Here is a 14,684-nt window from a genome sequence, read left to right as displayed (position 1 = left end):
TTTTCTTGATTTATTTAACTATAACATAAATTTTCTTAATCATGTTTATTGTTTAATTGTTATGAATTTATTAATAGAGGAATACAGACCCAATGTGACCAGAGCTCAACAATGTGTTCTATATTTAATGGATGAATTCAATGTTTTGTCAACCTTAATGGATGAGTTCTATGTAGGTGTTGTATGGTTTTGTCAAACTTAATGGATGACTTTTTGTAGGTGTTGTATGGTTTTGTCAACCTTAATGGATGAGTTTTATGTAGTTGTATGTTTTGTTAACTTAAAGTGTGCTGATAATGTTATCATACATCTTTGTGTTGTATGGTTTTGTATGCCTTAGTTAAAATGTGCATATGATGTTTTGAAGTGTGCAATTGCTGATTTAAAATGTGCAGTTGATGTTTTAAATTGTGCTTATTTATGTTTTGAAGTGTGCAGTTGCTAATTTAAAGTGTGTTGTTGATGTTTTGAATTGTGCATATTTATGTTTCGATGGTGGTAATATGCCTTCTAATGTTGAGTTTGTTGTTACTCGTTATGAAGCTGATGCTCAGTTAGCTTATCTGTCTACTCTTGATGCTGATGAAGTTGGTGTTGATGTTGTGATAACAGAAGACAGTGATCTTTCCTTCAATTTTGTTTCTAATGAATTTTCCTTCAAGAATTTTGATAAAAAATTGTTTACAGGTGGCATACTTTGTTTTTTATAATGATGTGTAAGCCTATGTTGTTGCTTACTAGTGTTCATAAATTAATAAAATAAGTCTTCTCTATTACATACTTGCAAGTATTCTGATTATCAATTTAAAAATATTGCCTTATGTGGAAGACAATGTTTATATGAAATGAAAAACACTTTTCTTCATAGTTTCAAGCATATTTATATTCTATGAGTCATGTTCTCAAATTTTGCATCTCTCATCCTTCAATGCAGAGTTCAATTCTCTTTCTAATCTCAATGTTTCTGCTACAAGCATTTTAACAACCAACTTCAGTTTTATGCTTTTACAGGCATGTGTGTGCTAGCAGGCTGTGATTTTCTCAGTCCAAACCTCCTCAGTAGTTACTGTACTTGAACTTGCTTGGTTAATGGCATTATCCAGACACCGTAGAGCTCGACAATGATGTCAAGTTCGATTTTGTAAATCGGTGGCACGCAGTTCCCGTTCTAAGTCATCACGACTTCCTGGCTGAAGACTTTAGCCTTGGTTTCTACCCGCTGTTTTGATTGTGGTTTACCACTTATTCATATGTTTACATCTTCATAAGCAAGCCAAGATCCTATATAAAGCAATTTTCGAAAAGTAAAGTTCAGATTATTAGTAGAGATTTGCAGAAATAACTGATGAAATGTATAAGTTTGGGATGATACTTGAGATTTGATGGCAGTTTCATAGGCTGAAGGATTTTCACGGAATTTCGCCTCTGTGACAAATTTGCAGTAATGGATTCGCTTAGATAGTGCCTGATTGAATAAACTCAAGAAGATACACACAAACATGAAATTTTGTATGGTTCGATAAAAGAAATTGTGAATGTATAATAGAGTTGGTAAAAGTCCTTCTAAGGTAAAATATTGAATATATACAGTTAACTTAGTTGTTGCAATCAATTGGTAGAATTTGTCAAGCTACTCAAAATCAACTGGTAAGGGCTCAACATAACCTGAATTGATGAAAAAATAAGAAGCAAAATAATACATTTTATATAAGCAGAATATTAGGTGATACTATTGTGATTGCTCCACAAAAAAATATATAAAACCACATTAAATTGTATCTTTTTCCTCAAAGAAAGCATATCACAATTCAGGCTGCAAGGAATTGTTTTCTATAGTGAGAAATGATTGCTCTTTCTTTCATTTTATTTGTACTCATGCATATATCAAAGGTTTAAAGATTAGGCGCCCAGTGCCAGAATAAAATCTTAATCCTTAGAAAAATGTTGTCTACCATGCTTTAACAAGTACAAAAGCCCTAGCAACAGTTCCATACATACAAATTGTTTTCTCTTGCATTCCAACCTATAAAAGAAACTACAGATACATGAGAATGACTTGATATCTGCAAAGCCAGAGATTAATCTCAAATAAACCTAAAAGTCCTTCACAACAACTTCACACAAAGCAAATACCATCAAGAATCCAAACAATTTCAACATCTCAAATAAAATCGCACAAAGAAAAGTATCAAGATGCAAAGAAACAAGCAACACTAGCCTAAAATTCAGTTCAGATCTCACAATAAAAAATCAAAGAAAAATAAATATATTTAATAGAAGCCAAAAAAGTTCACCTTCGATCCCAGAGTGGAAGATGTCGAGGCCAGACCAATAAAGGTAGTTATTAATCGGTGTTAAATCACATACGTTCAAATAGCAATGGGTTCTCCCGCGCCTCTCCTTCGTCATTGCTCCACTCCTTCATCAATGAACACCCGAGTAGAAGCAGCAGCATGTTACCTCAAAATGAAAACCCTAGAATACCTCAAAGATTCAAGAGAACCAGCATGAGAGGAATCCAAGAATCAAGATCCAAATCGAAACCAAGATGACGACTAGGAACCCTAGAATCGTCAAAGAAGAAAACGAAGATCGTTTCCTTCTTCGAAGAAGAAGAAGAGGCAAGGCCTGCGTGAAAGGTTAAATAAAAAGTTCAATGATGGTGCGAAGATGAGGATTGGGGTGACAGACGGGTGACCGGTGACTGGTTTGATGATGGTGCAAAAATGAGGATCAGGTGATGGGCGGGTGACCGGTGACGGGTTCGATGATGGTGCGAAGATGAGGATCGGTGATGAAGCAGAGAAAAGAAAGATGAATTAATGCATAATATTTTTCTTCAATATATTAGAGTGTTGAGTAGGAAAGATGAAAATGGGCCACGTGAGTAGTGTGGCCATTTTGTGGGGTTAAATTTTCAGGAGGTCACCCAACTTTACTTGGTTTTCAATTCGGTCACCCAAGTTCAAAACGCATAAAAACGATCACCCAACTATGATTTCCTTTCACCGGTCAGTCACCCGACCAATTCCAGCCCTCATAAACCCACGCGGCAGCCGGAACGGCTCTGTCAGCAGGGTTGTGCTGACTCAGAATCCTGATGTGGCATGTCCACGTCTGTTTTGTGATCCCCGTCAGCAGCAACCGGCCACATCATCTTCACCTTCATCCTCGTCTTCATCTTCATCTTTCATCCTTCGTCACAAAGAACCGAATGTTTGAGAGAGAGAGGAAGGGAAGGAGATGGAAGCTCTGTCGTCCATGCAGGAAGGAAAGTAAATGGCAGATGCATCATGCGAGTGTGAAGGAAAGGAAAGAGCTTCAGTCAAAAGCTTCAGTTAGGGTTTACTTTCAAATTGAAGTTTTGTTATAGTTGTGTTGATGAATGGGGACACTGTTTCCCTTGATTACATTGAAGTTTGTATGTTTTATTGGATTTTTGGTTTTTCCCAGATCTTTGGTAAGTCAAAAGAAATTCAAATATTGATAATTTCTTTTTGATCATAAATTCATTGGATATAATTTGTTAGCTTAATTTGTTTTGACTTTTTGTGTGAACATAAGCTATAAACAATAATAAAATGTACTGAGACACTCGAGTTGAAGTGGACAAGTAAAACAAATGTTGACAATTCACGCTTCTAAAAAGAAGTTTAAATGGTCAAAAGCTTAGATCACAAATTCAAATATGCAGACATTCAGTTAAGAAAAAAAGAATACTAAAACCAAAAAAAGGCTTGAGTTTAAATGTCACACAAATTAAGATCTGCAGACATTTAGTTCAGGAGAAAGTTTTAATGGTCACACAAAACCAGATATGCAGGTATTCAGTTCAGAAATAATACTGAAACAAAAAAAAGCAATGCATCAACTTGTCACACAAATTCAGATATGCAGACATTCAGTTTAGGAGGAAAAAGTATTGGCTTAAGTTTAAATGGTCACACAAATCCAGATTTGCAGGTAATCAGTTCAGAAAGAATACTGAAAAAAACAATGCATCACCTTGTCACACAACTTCAGATCTGCAGACATTTAGTTCAGAAAAAAATACTAAAACCAAGAAAAGGCTTGGGCTTAATTGGTCAAACAAATTCAGATATGCAGGTATTCAGCTCAGAAAAAAAAAATACAGAAACCAAAAAAACCAATGAATTCAATTTCTCACACAAATTCATCTGCAGTATTCACTTTAAAAAGAAAAATACGAAACCAAAAACCAATGAATTCAATTTCTCACACAAATTCAGCTCTGCAGGTATTCAGCTCAGAAAAGAAAATACAGAAACCAAAAAAAGCAATGAATTCAATTTCTCACACAAATTCAGATCTGCAGGTATTCAGCTCAGGAAAAAAAATACAGAAACCAAAAAAAGCAATGAATTCAATTTCTCACACAAATTCAGATCTGCAGACATTCAATCCTAAAAAAAAATATTGAAACCAAGAAAAGCTTTGAGTGTAAATAGTCACACACATTCAGATCTGCAGATTTACAAAATAAAACACTTACTCCAGTACGCTGCAAACTACAACAAGCTGCAGATTTACAAAATAAGATTTACAAAATTCAAATCTGCAGATTTACAAAATAAGACACTGAAACAAAAAATTCACTTTAGATTAACTGAAGATGTCACTGAAACAGGTAATTGAACTTAATTTCTGTCACAAGAGTCAAAGGTACATGCCCTTACAGATAAAAAAAAAAAAATTTGCAGAACACTAATTTCAATGTCCACTAGATGTTCCTGGGGGTACCCATGCCTTTTTCCTTCTTGTAAGAGTTCCTTCTTTACTTCTGCGATCAGTGCCTTTATCTTTATATTGAGTCTTGGCAATATTTGTGGCAGCATCAAAACCCTTACCTCCCCATGCAGGCAATTTGTGCATCTTCATCCCAGATTGAGTACCAGTTTGTGTTGTAGGGAAACCCTGTTGAGGTGGATTGATCACCTGTCATTGACAGAACAAGTAACCCAAGGTTCAGACAATGATTTACCAATATATATATATAGTTATATTAAAAAGCTATAATTTAATTTTACCTGTGAAGAAGGGTCTACACTGGGTTGTGTCTGTGTTGTAGCTGCTGACTGGCTGGGTCCATACATAGCATCAACCTAATTTCAAGAAGAGTTAATAATGAAATTCAAATATGAAACTAGACTAATACAAAAATAAGCAGAAAAATTTGTCCCTACCAGTGCAAAATGCTCCTCCAGGATATGTGGATCAATGTCATCCATTGGGTTATGTTGTCCTGCTTCACTTGAGGGTTCACCCTATTATAAACAGTCAATCCATAAGGACACAAGCATCAAATTTAAAATATAACACTTAATACAAAACAATTACCTGTGGTCGTTGATGGTGCCTTTTATTGTGGCCTGGAGCACCACATATACTACACTTCATGGTGACCCCTGTCTTCTTGACTCTGCCATTTGTAAAGCCTCTTTCATCCTCACCAATTTCCCTTCTCCTGAGCAGTGTCTTCCTACCCTTTCTCCTGGTGATTGGCTCAGGTGGAATCATGGGCCCTTGTTGACTTTTAGGCCATGAGTCCCTGTCTTGTGTGGGGTTTAATGTGTGTCTATATGTCTCCAAGAAGGTACTGATTTTGTAGCAATCATCTAAAAAATTTTCTGGCTTGTCTTTATTGTGGTAAATGACTGAAATGGCATGACTGCAGGGAATTCTGTCGGTTGCCATTTCCTCATGTGCAAGTACCCTCATTTTTTTGTTAATCACAAATTGGCCATCGAGGCCCAACCACTTGATACTCGATCACCACCGGACCAAATTGAATTGTATAACCAACTAAGTTGCTTGTTTTTTTCCGACTTTTTTTAAGTATCCTAGGGCGTTGAACGTGGTGCATTTTTTTCATGGCATCCCTTCTCTTCGAATCCTAACCATCAACTTTGTCCTGATCATCTCATTCATTGTTACAATGCCTTTTATCCTAGCTTCAAGGATGTGGCTATTGAAGCACTCACAAAGGTTATTAAGCAATATATCACACTTGAATCTAGTTTGGAAGTAGGCCCTACTCCAGTGGTGTGGGTCTATCTTCTTCATGTACTCATGGGCACCTGCGGACATCACATTCAACATGTCCATTGCTCTTTCATAGGCAGGTAGGTATGTAGATTTGGCACAATTCCACAATTGATCTTTTAGTGCTTTCCCTCTATAATTTTTTTTGAAATTAGTGTGGATATGCCTAACACAATACCTATGTTCACTGTGAGGAAACAACTCTTCTAATGCAGGTATTAAACCCTAAGTTTGTAAATTTAATATACACACAACCACCACAGTTCAAAACAAAGAAAAGAAACAAGGGCAAGCAAATGTCAGTATATAACCAAAGAAGCAATCATATATGTTATGAAATATATCAAGCAGTATAGAAACTTAACAGGACATATTAGTTGTATAGAACCAATTCCATTATAGAAACAAGGGAAATAAAATGTCAGGACATATTAGGAAATTAACAGGACATATTAGGAAATACATCAAGCAGTATAGAAACATATAAAAAAAAACCACAAATTTGGAGAACTTATTAGTTAAGCATGGCAAATTTATTATACATATATCAAGCAGTATAGAAACTTAACATGACATATTAGTTGTATAGAACCAATTCCATTATAGAAACAAGCGAAATAAAATGTCAGGACATATTAGGAAATTAACAGGACATATTAGGAAATACATCAAGCAGTATAGAAACATATAAAAAAAAAGCACAGATTATACATATATCAAGCAGTATAGAAACATGTAAAGCAAACCAATTCTAGAGTCCACTCATGCTAATAAAGATGAGAAGAAAATTACCTTCTGTCTATCACTCATAAATGCCCATTGATAGCTATCTGTGATCTTCAAGTCTTCTGCCAGTAGCTCCAAGAACCACTTCCAATTCTCCTTATTCTCTTTGCTTCATGTAGCCCATACAGCAGGGATAGATGCGATCATTTGCATCTATCCCTACATTTACTAACAAGCGCCCCCCCCATATAGGCTTTTTTAAAAAAAACATCCATCCGAGTGATAGAATTTGTCTACATCCTGCTAAGAAACCCTCTCTCAAAGGTGTTAGACAAACATACATGCACTCAAAAACACCTTGGTTACACCTGAATTTAATGCATGAACCCGGGTGAGTCCTCAATAGCTCCAATCTGTAGTCATAAAGTCTTTCGAGCTGAGTTTTTTCATCACCATCTATGATCCTAGTTTGAATGTAGGAAAAAAAATTGAAGCAAATAAATTAACTTACAGATAAGAGATAGCAAACTATAAATTAAATAAGACTTAAGCATTAAATTTACCTGAGTGCAAGGCACTTGGCCCTGTATGCTTTCAACCTACTGATATCCACTTCTTGGTTAATTTTCACAGCCTGGACAATCCCAGCTAATTTCCATGAAGGATCTGCTCGAAATTGCTCAAGATAGGCTTTGGCTATCCACTCTGCATTTACATGCCTATTACTGTGATCTCGTGCACATTCATGCTCTAATTTCCCTGCCTTAATCTGCACTGTGCTGCCATCTTTGACCATAGGTGATGCCCATAGGTAAAAAGGGCATCCTTTCTTGCAAAAGGCTTTGCACCTTTTTTGGGAATTAGGTCTAAAATTCATTACATATCTGTTCTTAATCCCATAAGCCTTCACTGCATCCTTGAATTGTTTAAAACTCCTAAATTTCATTCCAATTCTAAATTGAGGATTGTTCATATCAACCTCTTCATTAAATTCTGAATATTTGGGCTTCTTACTAATTATCTCCTCTTCATACATTGATGACGCTGAATTTAACTCTTCACTACCCTGCATAGTTTGAGTCAACATCATCTTCACCTGCTAGATTTGGAGGTTCTCCATGAGTAATCACCATGGTCCTGTGTTTATGGCTAGTAGCCCCTACTTCTTGCTCAGAAACATCACTAAAACTGTAATCAGAATCATGAAAGTCATCTTCCTCAACATCCTTATTCTTACCATCTCCTTTAATTAATTCCTCCTCCAAGTCTCTATCTTCTTCACTAGATCCTCCTTCCACTTCTTCTAAAATTGATTGTCCACTTCTTGCAAGCTTTACACAAACCTGAACCTCCCTGTTACTACCTACTGCCATAGCCATGGCTAGTGCATCCATGTCAGTGCATATCTCCCTTAAACCCCTGTTTTCACTGCCTACATCCAGCCACCATACAGTGCACCCTTCAACATCTAATTGAAACTCCCACGGCCATAGCTAGCAACTCCGAGCCCTAGATATTTGATCTCCACGACAAAAAGTCTACAAACCCGACCAATCCCTCTATACCCCCAACCATGTAGTGCATCCTTATACTAAACAACTCAGGTTGTAGATGCTGAAATAAAAAAAGAAAATATACACGATTAATTCATTGTTTTTGATCTGCTGTTTATAACAATGTACATATCACTACATAATGCAACCATCACATAGGTAATGACAAGTCCTTTGAACCAATTCTTTACAAGTTTATATCAAAAAAATTGTGTCAAGGAAAATAACACAAACCAAAATAAAGTTATATGGAGGCAAATAACACAAACCAGCTTTCCAATGTAATTGTGTTGAGGGAAATTAACAAACCATAATTAAATTTACCCAATTCTACCACACCCTTATTTAGAAATATGGAATTTGTGGCAAGGAAAGCACATTCCGAAAAATTTTAACTCAAACCGGGGAACATAGCACCACATGAATTGTGTTGATGGAAAGCACATCCATAGTATAAACCAAACAAAAAAACCCTATTTGACAAAAAAATTCTACAAGCTGTTTGAGATCAAATAACATCACATTAAAAAAAGCAGGACTAAAAATTGGCCATCAAGCTGGGAACCACATTCAACATAAAAAGCAAGGACATCTAATATAAAAAAAAACCAAAAAAATCCACTTCATAGCAACACTTCTACAACTAATGGCTAGGGCCACATTCAACGACAAAAATTTAGGGACATCCAGATTATAAAAACCCACTTAACGACAATACTTCTATATTCAACGACTAGAGACCACATTCAACACAAAATTTAGTACATACGAGTAAAAACAAAAACCCAAAAAAACCCATTTATGACAACACTTCTACAACTAACAGTAGGGACCACATTCAACATAAAAACCCAAGACATCCAAGGAAAAAAAAAACCCAAAACACCCACTCAATAACAAAACTTATGCAACTACTAGCTAGGGACCACAACAACAAAAAAAGAAAAAAATTAATGTACTACTGGTGGACCCTCGGCATTGTGAACACATACCACTGACTTTCACTTGTAAACCATAACCTTATTTTGCTTCAAATAGACACTACAACCTATAAAGTAAACATATAATGCAATAAGGGCATTAGGGTTTCATGGAGCTTACAATACTACGGTGGACCGTCGCTGCTTGGGACGGACCTCCCGATTCACCGCCATTCTGCGTTGAAGTCTTTCTTGCTTGCCTTGCTACCTCACCGATGGTAAGGTTCTCGATCCTTTGCTCTCGACCAGTCACCACAAAGCCTTTGCTTTGGTGAAAATGAGAAAGAAGGTGAGAAGGAAAAAGCTCAATGTCTTCTCAACGGTCTACTTTCCCCTTTTTGAGGTGAAGATGATGTGGCGGTTCTCTGGCGGCGGGGATCACAAAAGCAGGGCGTGGACATGCCACATCGGGATTACGAGTCGGCACAACCCTGGCAGCGAGGCCGTTCCGGCTGCCGCGTGGGTTTATGAGGGCTGGAATTGGTCGGGATGTTGGCCGGTGAAAAGAAATCATAGTTGGGTGATCGTTTTTATGCGTTTTGAACTTGGGTGACCGAATTGAAAACCAAGTAAAGTTGGGTGACCTCCTGAAAATTTAACCCCCATTTTGTGTAAATGAGTAATGCTATTTTTGGAATATGATATGGTGCCAGGTGACATTTTAAAACCACATAAAAATTAGTATTCGGTTAAGTATAATTAAAAATACAATAAATTTTTAATTACAGTGTTTATATTTCACTGTTTGATATAATTTTTATTGCGAATTAGCGCCAGGTTGGTTGATTGATTGAAATGTTAATCATGCATGAGGTGGGACACAGATTGATATTGGTGAAGAAGAAAAGTCAATGAACCTGTCAAATCAAATTGAATCCCTTACACGTTTTTTAGCAGTATTTTGGTGAAGTACAAACTGTGTTCAGCATATATGTATATATATTTGTTAATGATATCATAACGCATGTTTCAAAAATAAATAAAACATAATATAATAAATATTAAATTTGTACCAATTACATATAAATTTAATATTATATGGAATTATACGGTTGGTATTTCACCCAAGGTTGCCATTGATATTGAGTCATGTGAGAATGCTTGTCCAACAAACCTAGTCATTTTGATAGTCACTTATTAAGTGTGACAAGATAAATTTTTATAACATGAACAAACTACCAACACTTAATTTGAATAGTACTAAATAATAGTTTAGTTTTTAAACAAATTTAAGAATTTTTAGATTTTAGTTGAAAAGGAAGAGTGTCCGGGAAATATTTTAATCTTTTTTTAACAGTTTCTGGCTACTTAAAAAAACATAAGTTACTAAAATTACACTAAAAACGCTTGGTAAAAACTTCCAAATGAAAAATTAAAAAAAAAAAAAAAACCATTGTTTCTATAAGAATGCCTCACCAGAAAGCACTCCCGGAGGTAATCTCATCCTTATCTTTCATTCTTTTTCCCCTGGTTCAAACTGACAAATTTGTGAGATGAAATAATTAAATCACCACATATCATATGTCATACAAGTAAAATGCACCCAGTGAGTACCTGTCATTAATTCATAGCAAGTGCTTCATATCATTGTGTGTCATTGACTGAGATACGGCTTAATTTTAATACCTTCTCTTGGTATTTGTGATGCAGATGAATACTTCTTCAATAGCTTGCCTATATCATGTGCTTCATATCATTGTGTGTCATTGAATGAGACACGCCTGAGTGCTTGTTAAGCAGTGAAGAAGCTAGTCCTGGAGATATCCAGATATCTAATTCCATAACAATTTTCAATCTCTCATTACCTTCACTGGTAGAGTAGTAGCGCCCTTATCTATTCAGAATTCCTACTACCTTACTTCTTTCTAAATCTTTGGTGTTGTATTTGCACATTCAACTTTGAACAGTTGAAAAATACATAAGTTGTAATAAGAAATCTGGAGGCTAAAATAGTTGTATTCTGAAGCCTCATACCAGTGAATGTTTGCTTATGATGCAATGTACAAGGATGTTTGGTATATAATTATTGCGAATTAGCAGCTGATGAAAAATAGTGATTGAAATCAGGTCTGAAATCAATTAATAACTATCCTCACTAATTTTTTTTTATAAATGCGACGTTTTTACAATTATTCCTTTCAAAATTTTCAAACAGCAATATTCTTTTTTCAACTTTAAAAGATTCATAATCAAACAAAATTCAGTATAACAAATAGCTGGCAAACAAAAATTTACCAATAAGAAATAATACAAAAATAAAAACTTAATACATACCATGCTATTCTTTCTAATGAAACAGTCTTTAAAGAACAAGTTCCCAACATACACAAAATTTACCCAGAACTAGTAGATACATATCTTATCCTACCTGCCCCGCGCCCGATTGCCTCTACCAAAGGAATGACGACCTCCTCTGCCGTGTGGCCTCCTTCCATGAGGAGATGACCTTCCAGGTGAGAAGGGCTGGGGCTGTTGCCCTGCTTGTCGAATGGCTGCTGGATTCTGTCCCTCAAAAACCCTAGGGTCTTGAGCATTGCTAGGTCCAATTTGTGCCAGACCAAAGCCAGTCTGACCAAAGGGCCTTGTCACCATAGGATTAACAGGGAGATTTAACAGTCCTCCTCCATTCCATGGTCCACCAAGCGGGGGGCTAGACTGAGGTAGGAACGGCCGTTGAGAAGCCATTGCATTTGAATAAGCGTTCAAGGCCGGGTTCTGAGGATGTGGATATGAAGCACCACCAAGTCCTCCTTGTAAACCAATAAGCTGGTGCAGAGGTGAGAATCCCTGTGCCAATGCATTCTGTTGTTGTTGTTGTTGTTGTTGTTGCTGCTGCTGTTGCAGCAGCACTCCAAGTGCCCAAGCACCAAGCTGCTGCTGCGGCAGCATGTCATTTGGCCAGACATTTGGTTGTTGCTGTAATAGCATTCCTGGCCCAGAAGCATTTAACTGCTGCTGCGGAGGAGGAGGAGGAGGTAATGAATGTGCCCAAACAGAGTTCAGTGGATGCTGCAATGACTGATCAAGAGGATGATTTAGACAAGCGCCTGTTCGCTCAGCTGGAAGAATTGTTGGTGGCATAGGGAAAGCACTGCCTCCAGAAGAGAAAGCTGGATTACCATCACTACTTGTACCTGATGATGCATGAGTTCCAGGACCAAAAGGCAATGATTGGTTTGTAGCAGCACGAGCATGAAGGTTAGGAGCTCTCGCATTTTTCTTAGTTCCGGCAACCTTCCGATCATTTCTTTTCTTATTCACACCACATTCCCTATTGCTATGCATACTGTGTCCAGTTGCTCTTTTTGCCTGCCGAAGAGATCTCCTGTATTCAGCTTCCTTCTCATCATCAGAGAATTCCACCTCATCTGTCATCTCCTCGTCATTCTCACCTGATGCATCATACCCTTTCTTGTAGATGTCCTTATCATTGAGAACATGATTTGCAAACTCCAGAACAAATGAGACACTCATGCCTTCCTTCACTCCATCAGCGATTTCTGTATCAGAATTGTACCTCACAATATAGTAAGGATTTTTAACAGGTCCAAATATTTCATCAACCACACCCAAAGGAGACCTGGTTTCAGTAATCCAGAGGATAGAACCCTCACTAAGAGGATTGTGCTTCTCTGAACCTTCTACAATGACTCTGCTCCCAATTATCTGAATAAAAATCAAATTTATAAAACAACTTCAACCCTACAGAGGGACAAGTAAATTATTAACTGAAACTCAGTACGTTAAAAGTTTCTTTTAGGCAAACTCACAGATGAAATCACTCCAACCGGCAAAGTCTGATGATGTGGTTCCAAGCACACATCAACAGGGAGGAACTGGAGGAAGATCCTGCAGTATAAACCATCCATAAGTATTCAATAATCCATGAAATAATCCAAGTTTTACCATGCACATGAATGCATTAGCAGGAACAACCTCCCTGCTGAGCTACAACAAATAAAAGGTTAGCATTATTACATCCCACCAAAATGCACAAAGACACATATAACATGTATTAGAAATGAATCAGAAACATTCAAAGCACAACAAACTCACAAATTCCCAATTCAAAAGTTGCATAAATGATCAAGAAACTGCAATGCAAACATAAACCACATCTCTAATTAATATGGATAACAGCAAAAGAGATATAAGCAGATATAATTCCAACAGATCAAAAATATAAGCAGCACATACTCATAAATCCTCAATTTATTGTTTGTATAAATCATCAAGATACCCAGGATGGAAGTATCAACCTAGCTAATGCCAAAGAGATAAACATAGCAAATCCTCCAAAATATAATACTATCGATCAAAGATATAAGCAGCACATACTCATGAATCCCCAAATTCACTATTTGCATAAATCATCCATCAGACTAGTTACCCAATCTCCATGCAAGTTCATGCATTCAAGCAAAAAAGGATAAAGGAAAGACAAGGAAAATAATTACCTCAATCTCATTCTTTGATTTAATAGGCCCTTTCATGACAATCCCTTCCTCGTCACTTGAAAACAATCACATTCTCCATAATCTCACCTTCTTCCGCTTCTTCCACCTCATCACCTCCATCATCATCCCTCTTCTTCACCACTAGAAGAACTAGAAGACTCCTCACTCGAAGACTCTTCATCACTCTCAGACTCACTGCCAACTTCCTCCTCTTCCCCCTTAGAAACCAAACCCACTCCTTGTGTGCCATTCGCTTGTTCACTACCGAGAACCTCCTCAAAATGCTCCATTTTCTTGATTTTCTCATCAGGGCTAGCCACAGATTCACTGCCGCCATTGATCACTGGATTAAGAGAAACCTTATCCATTTTTCTCATCGATTGGAGAACCTAAAAATCTCGGACTCATCGGCTCTGGATTCATGCACAGCGGGAACATCATCTTCTTTTTGGAAGCTCAGACTCCTCGACTCTGGATTCATGTAGAGCAGGAACATCATCTTCTTTTTGGCTCAATTTTTGGCGTCTCTAGCATTAGAGATTGACATCGGAGAGAGATCAGGATCAACAAGCCACTCAACCACGGGATCGAAATCAAGCACGGAATCCAGGAAGGGTTGACCAGGAGCTTCTCTAATGGCTGGGATTCGCCATCCCACCATCGCCAGAAGAGAGAGGAGCGATTAGGGTTTTTGGAGGGACGACGATGATGCTAGGGTTTTCAGGGTTTGGCTCATACTAGGGTTTTAGCAATTGGTGTGTGATCTCGAGATTGGGTTATTATTTGTGTGGTTCCATCTCGAGGCACTCTAAACTACTTGCGGATGTTTTTGAAAATAAGAGGTTTTTATTCCATGTCTTCTAAAGTCTTCTATAGTGGAGGATAACTCATTATGTTTTTTTTTC

At 37.1% G+C, this 14,684-nt stretch overlaps 2 protein-coding genes and 1 long non-coding RNA gene across 3 annotated transcripts; all 3 read right to left on the bottom strand.

The window, feature by feature from the left end:
- Positions 1-922: 922 nt before the first annotated feature.
- On the bottom strand, positions 923-2,742 carry LOC120250702. Its single transcript, XR_005533063.1, has 3 exons — positions 2,295-2,742; positions 1,373-1,465; positions 923-1,281 (listed from the first exon to the last, which is right to left on the bottom strand). It is a non-coding gene; the product is annotated as an uncharacterized LOC120250702 (long non-coding RNA).
- A 1,767-nt stretch (positions 2,743-4,509) lies between these two features.
- LOC120249350 lies at positions 4,510-5,649 on the bottom strand. Its single transcript, XM_039257846.1, has 5 exons — positions 5,359-5,649; positions 5,205-5,285; positions 5,049-5,123; positions 4,762-4,956; positions 4,510-4,539 (listed from the first exon to the last, which is right to left on the bottom strand). Exons 1-5 carry the CDS (start codon positions 5,536-5,538, stop codon positions 4,510-4,512), a joined length of 561 nt encoding a protein of 186 aa, XP_039113780.1. The 5' UTR covers positions 5,539-5,649.
- Positions 5,650-11,610: 5,961 nt separating this feature from the next.
- On the bottom strand, positions 11,611-14,147 carry LOC120249349 (H/ACA ribonucleoprotein complex non-core subunit NAF1-like). The gene is given in 5 exon segments (XM_039257845.1): positions 11,611-12,988; positions 13,093-13,152; positions 13,154-13,171; positions 13,780-13,841; positions 13,946-14,147. Coding segments are annotated over 5 exon segments (1,644 nt in total). The 3' UTR covers positions 11,611-11,686.
- Between the last annotated feature and the right edge of the window lie 537 nt (positions 14,148-14,684).

This window comes from Dioscorea cayenensis, chromosome 19 (assembly GCF_009730915.1).
Source record: "Dioscorea cayenensis subsp. rotundata cultivar TDr96_F1 chromosome 19, TDr96_F1_v2_PseudoChromosome.rev07_lg8_w22 25.fasta, whole genome shotgun sequence".
Lineage (NCBI taxonomy): Eukaryota > Viridiplantae > Streptophyta > Magnoliopsida > Dioscoreales > Dioscoreaceae > Dioscorea > Dioscorea cayenensis.
Note: the sequence above shows the minus strand (reverse complement) of the source record. Positions and strands in the feature narration are given on the sequence as shown.

Coding starts and splice junctions, on each gene's coding strand:
- LOC120249350 (XM_039257846.1), bottom strand. CDS start 5,538: ATGATTCCACCTGAGCCAATCACCAGGAGAAAGGGTAGGAAGACACTG. Junction 5,286..5,358: donor GGCACCATCAACGACCACAG/GTAATTGTTTTG, acceptor TGTTTATAATAG/GGTGAACCCTCAAGTGAAGC. Junction 5,124..5,204: donor TGGAGGAGCATTTTGCACTG/GTAGGGACAAAT, acceptor TCTTGAAATTAG/GTTGATGCTATGTATGGACC.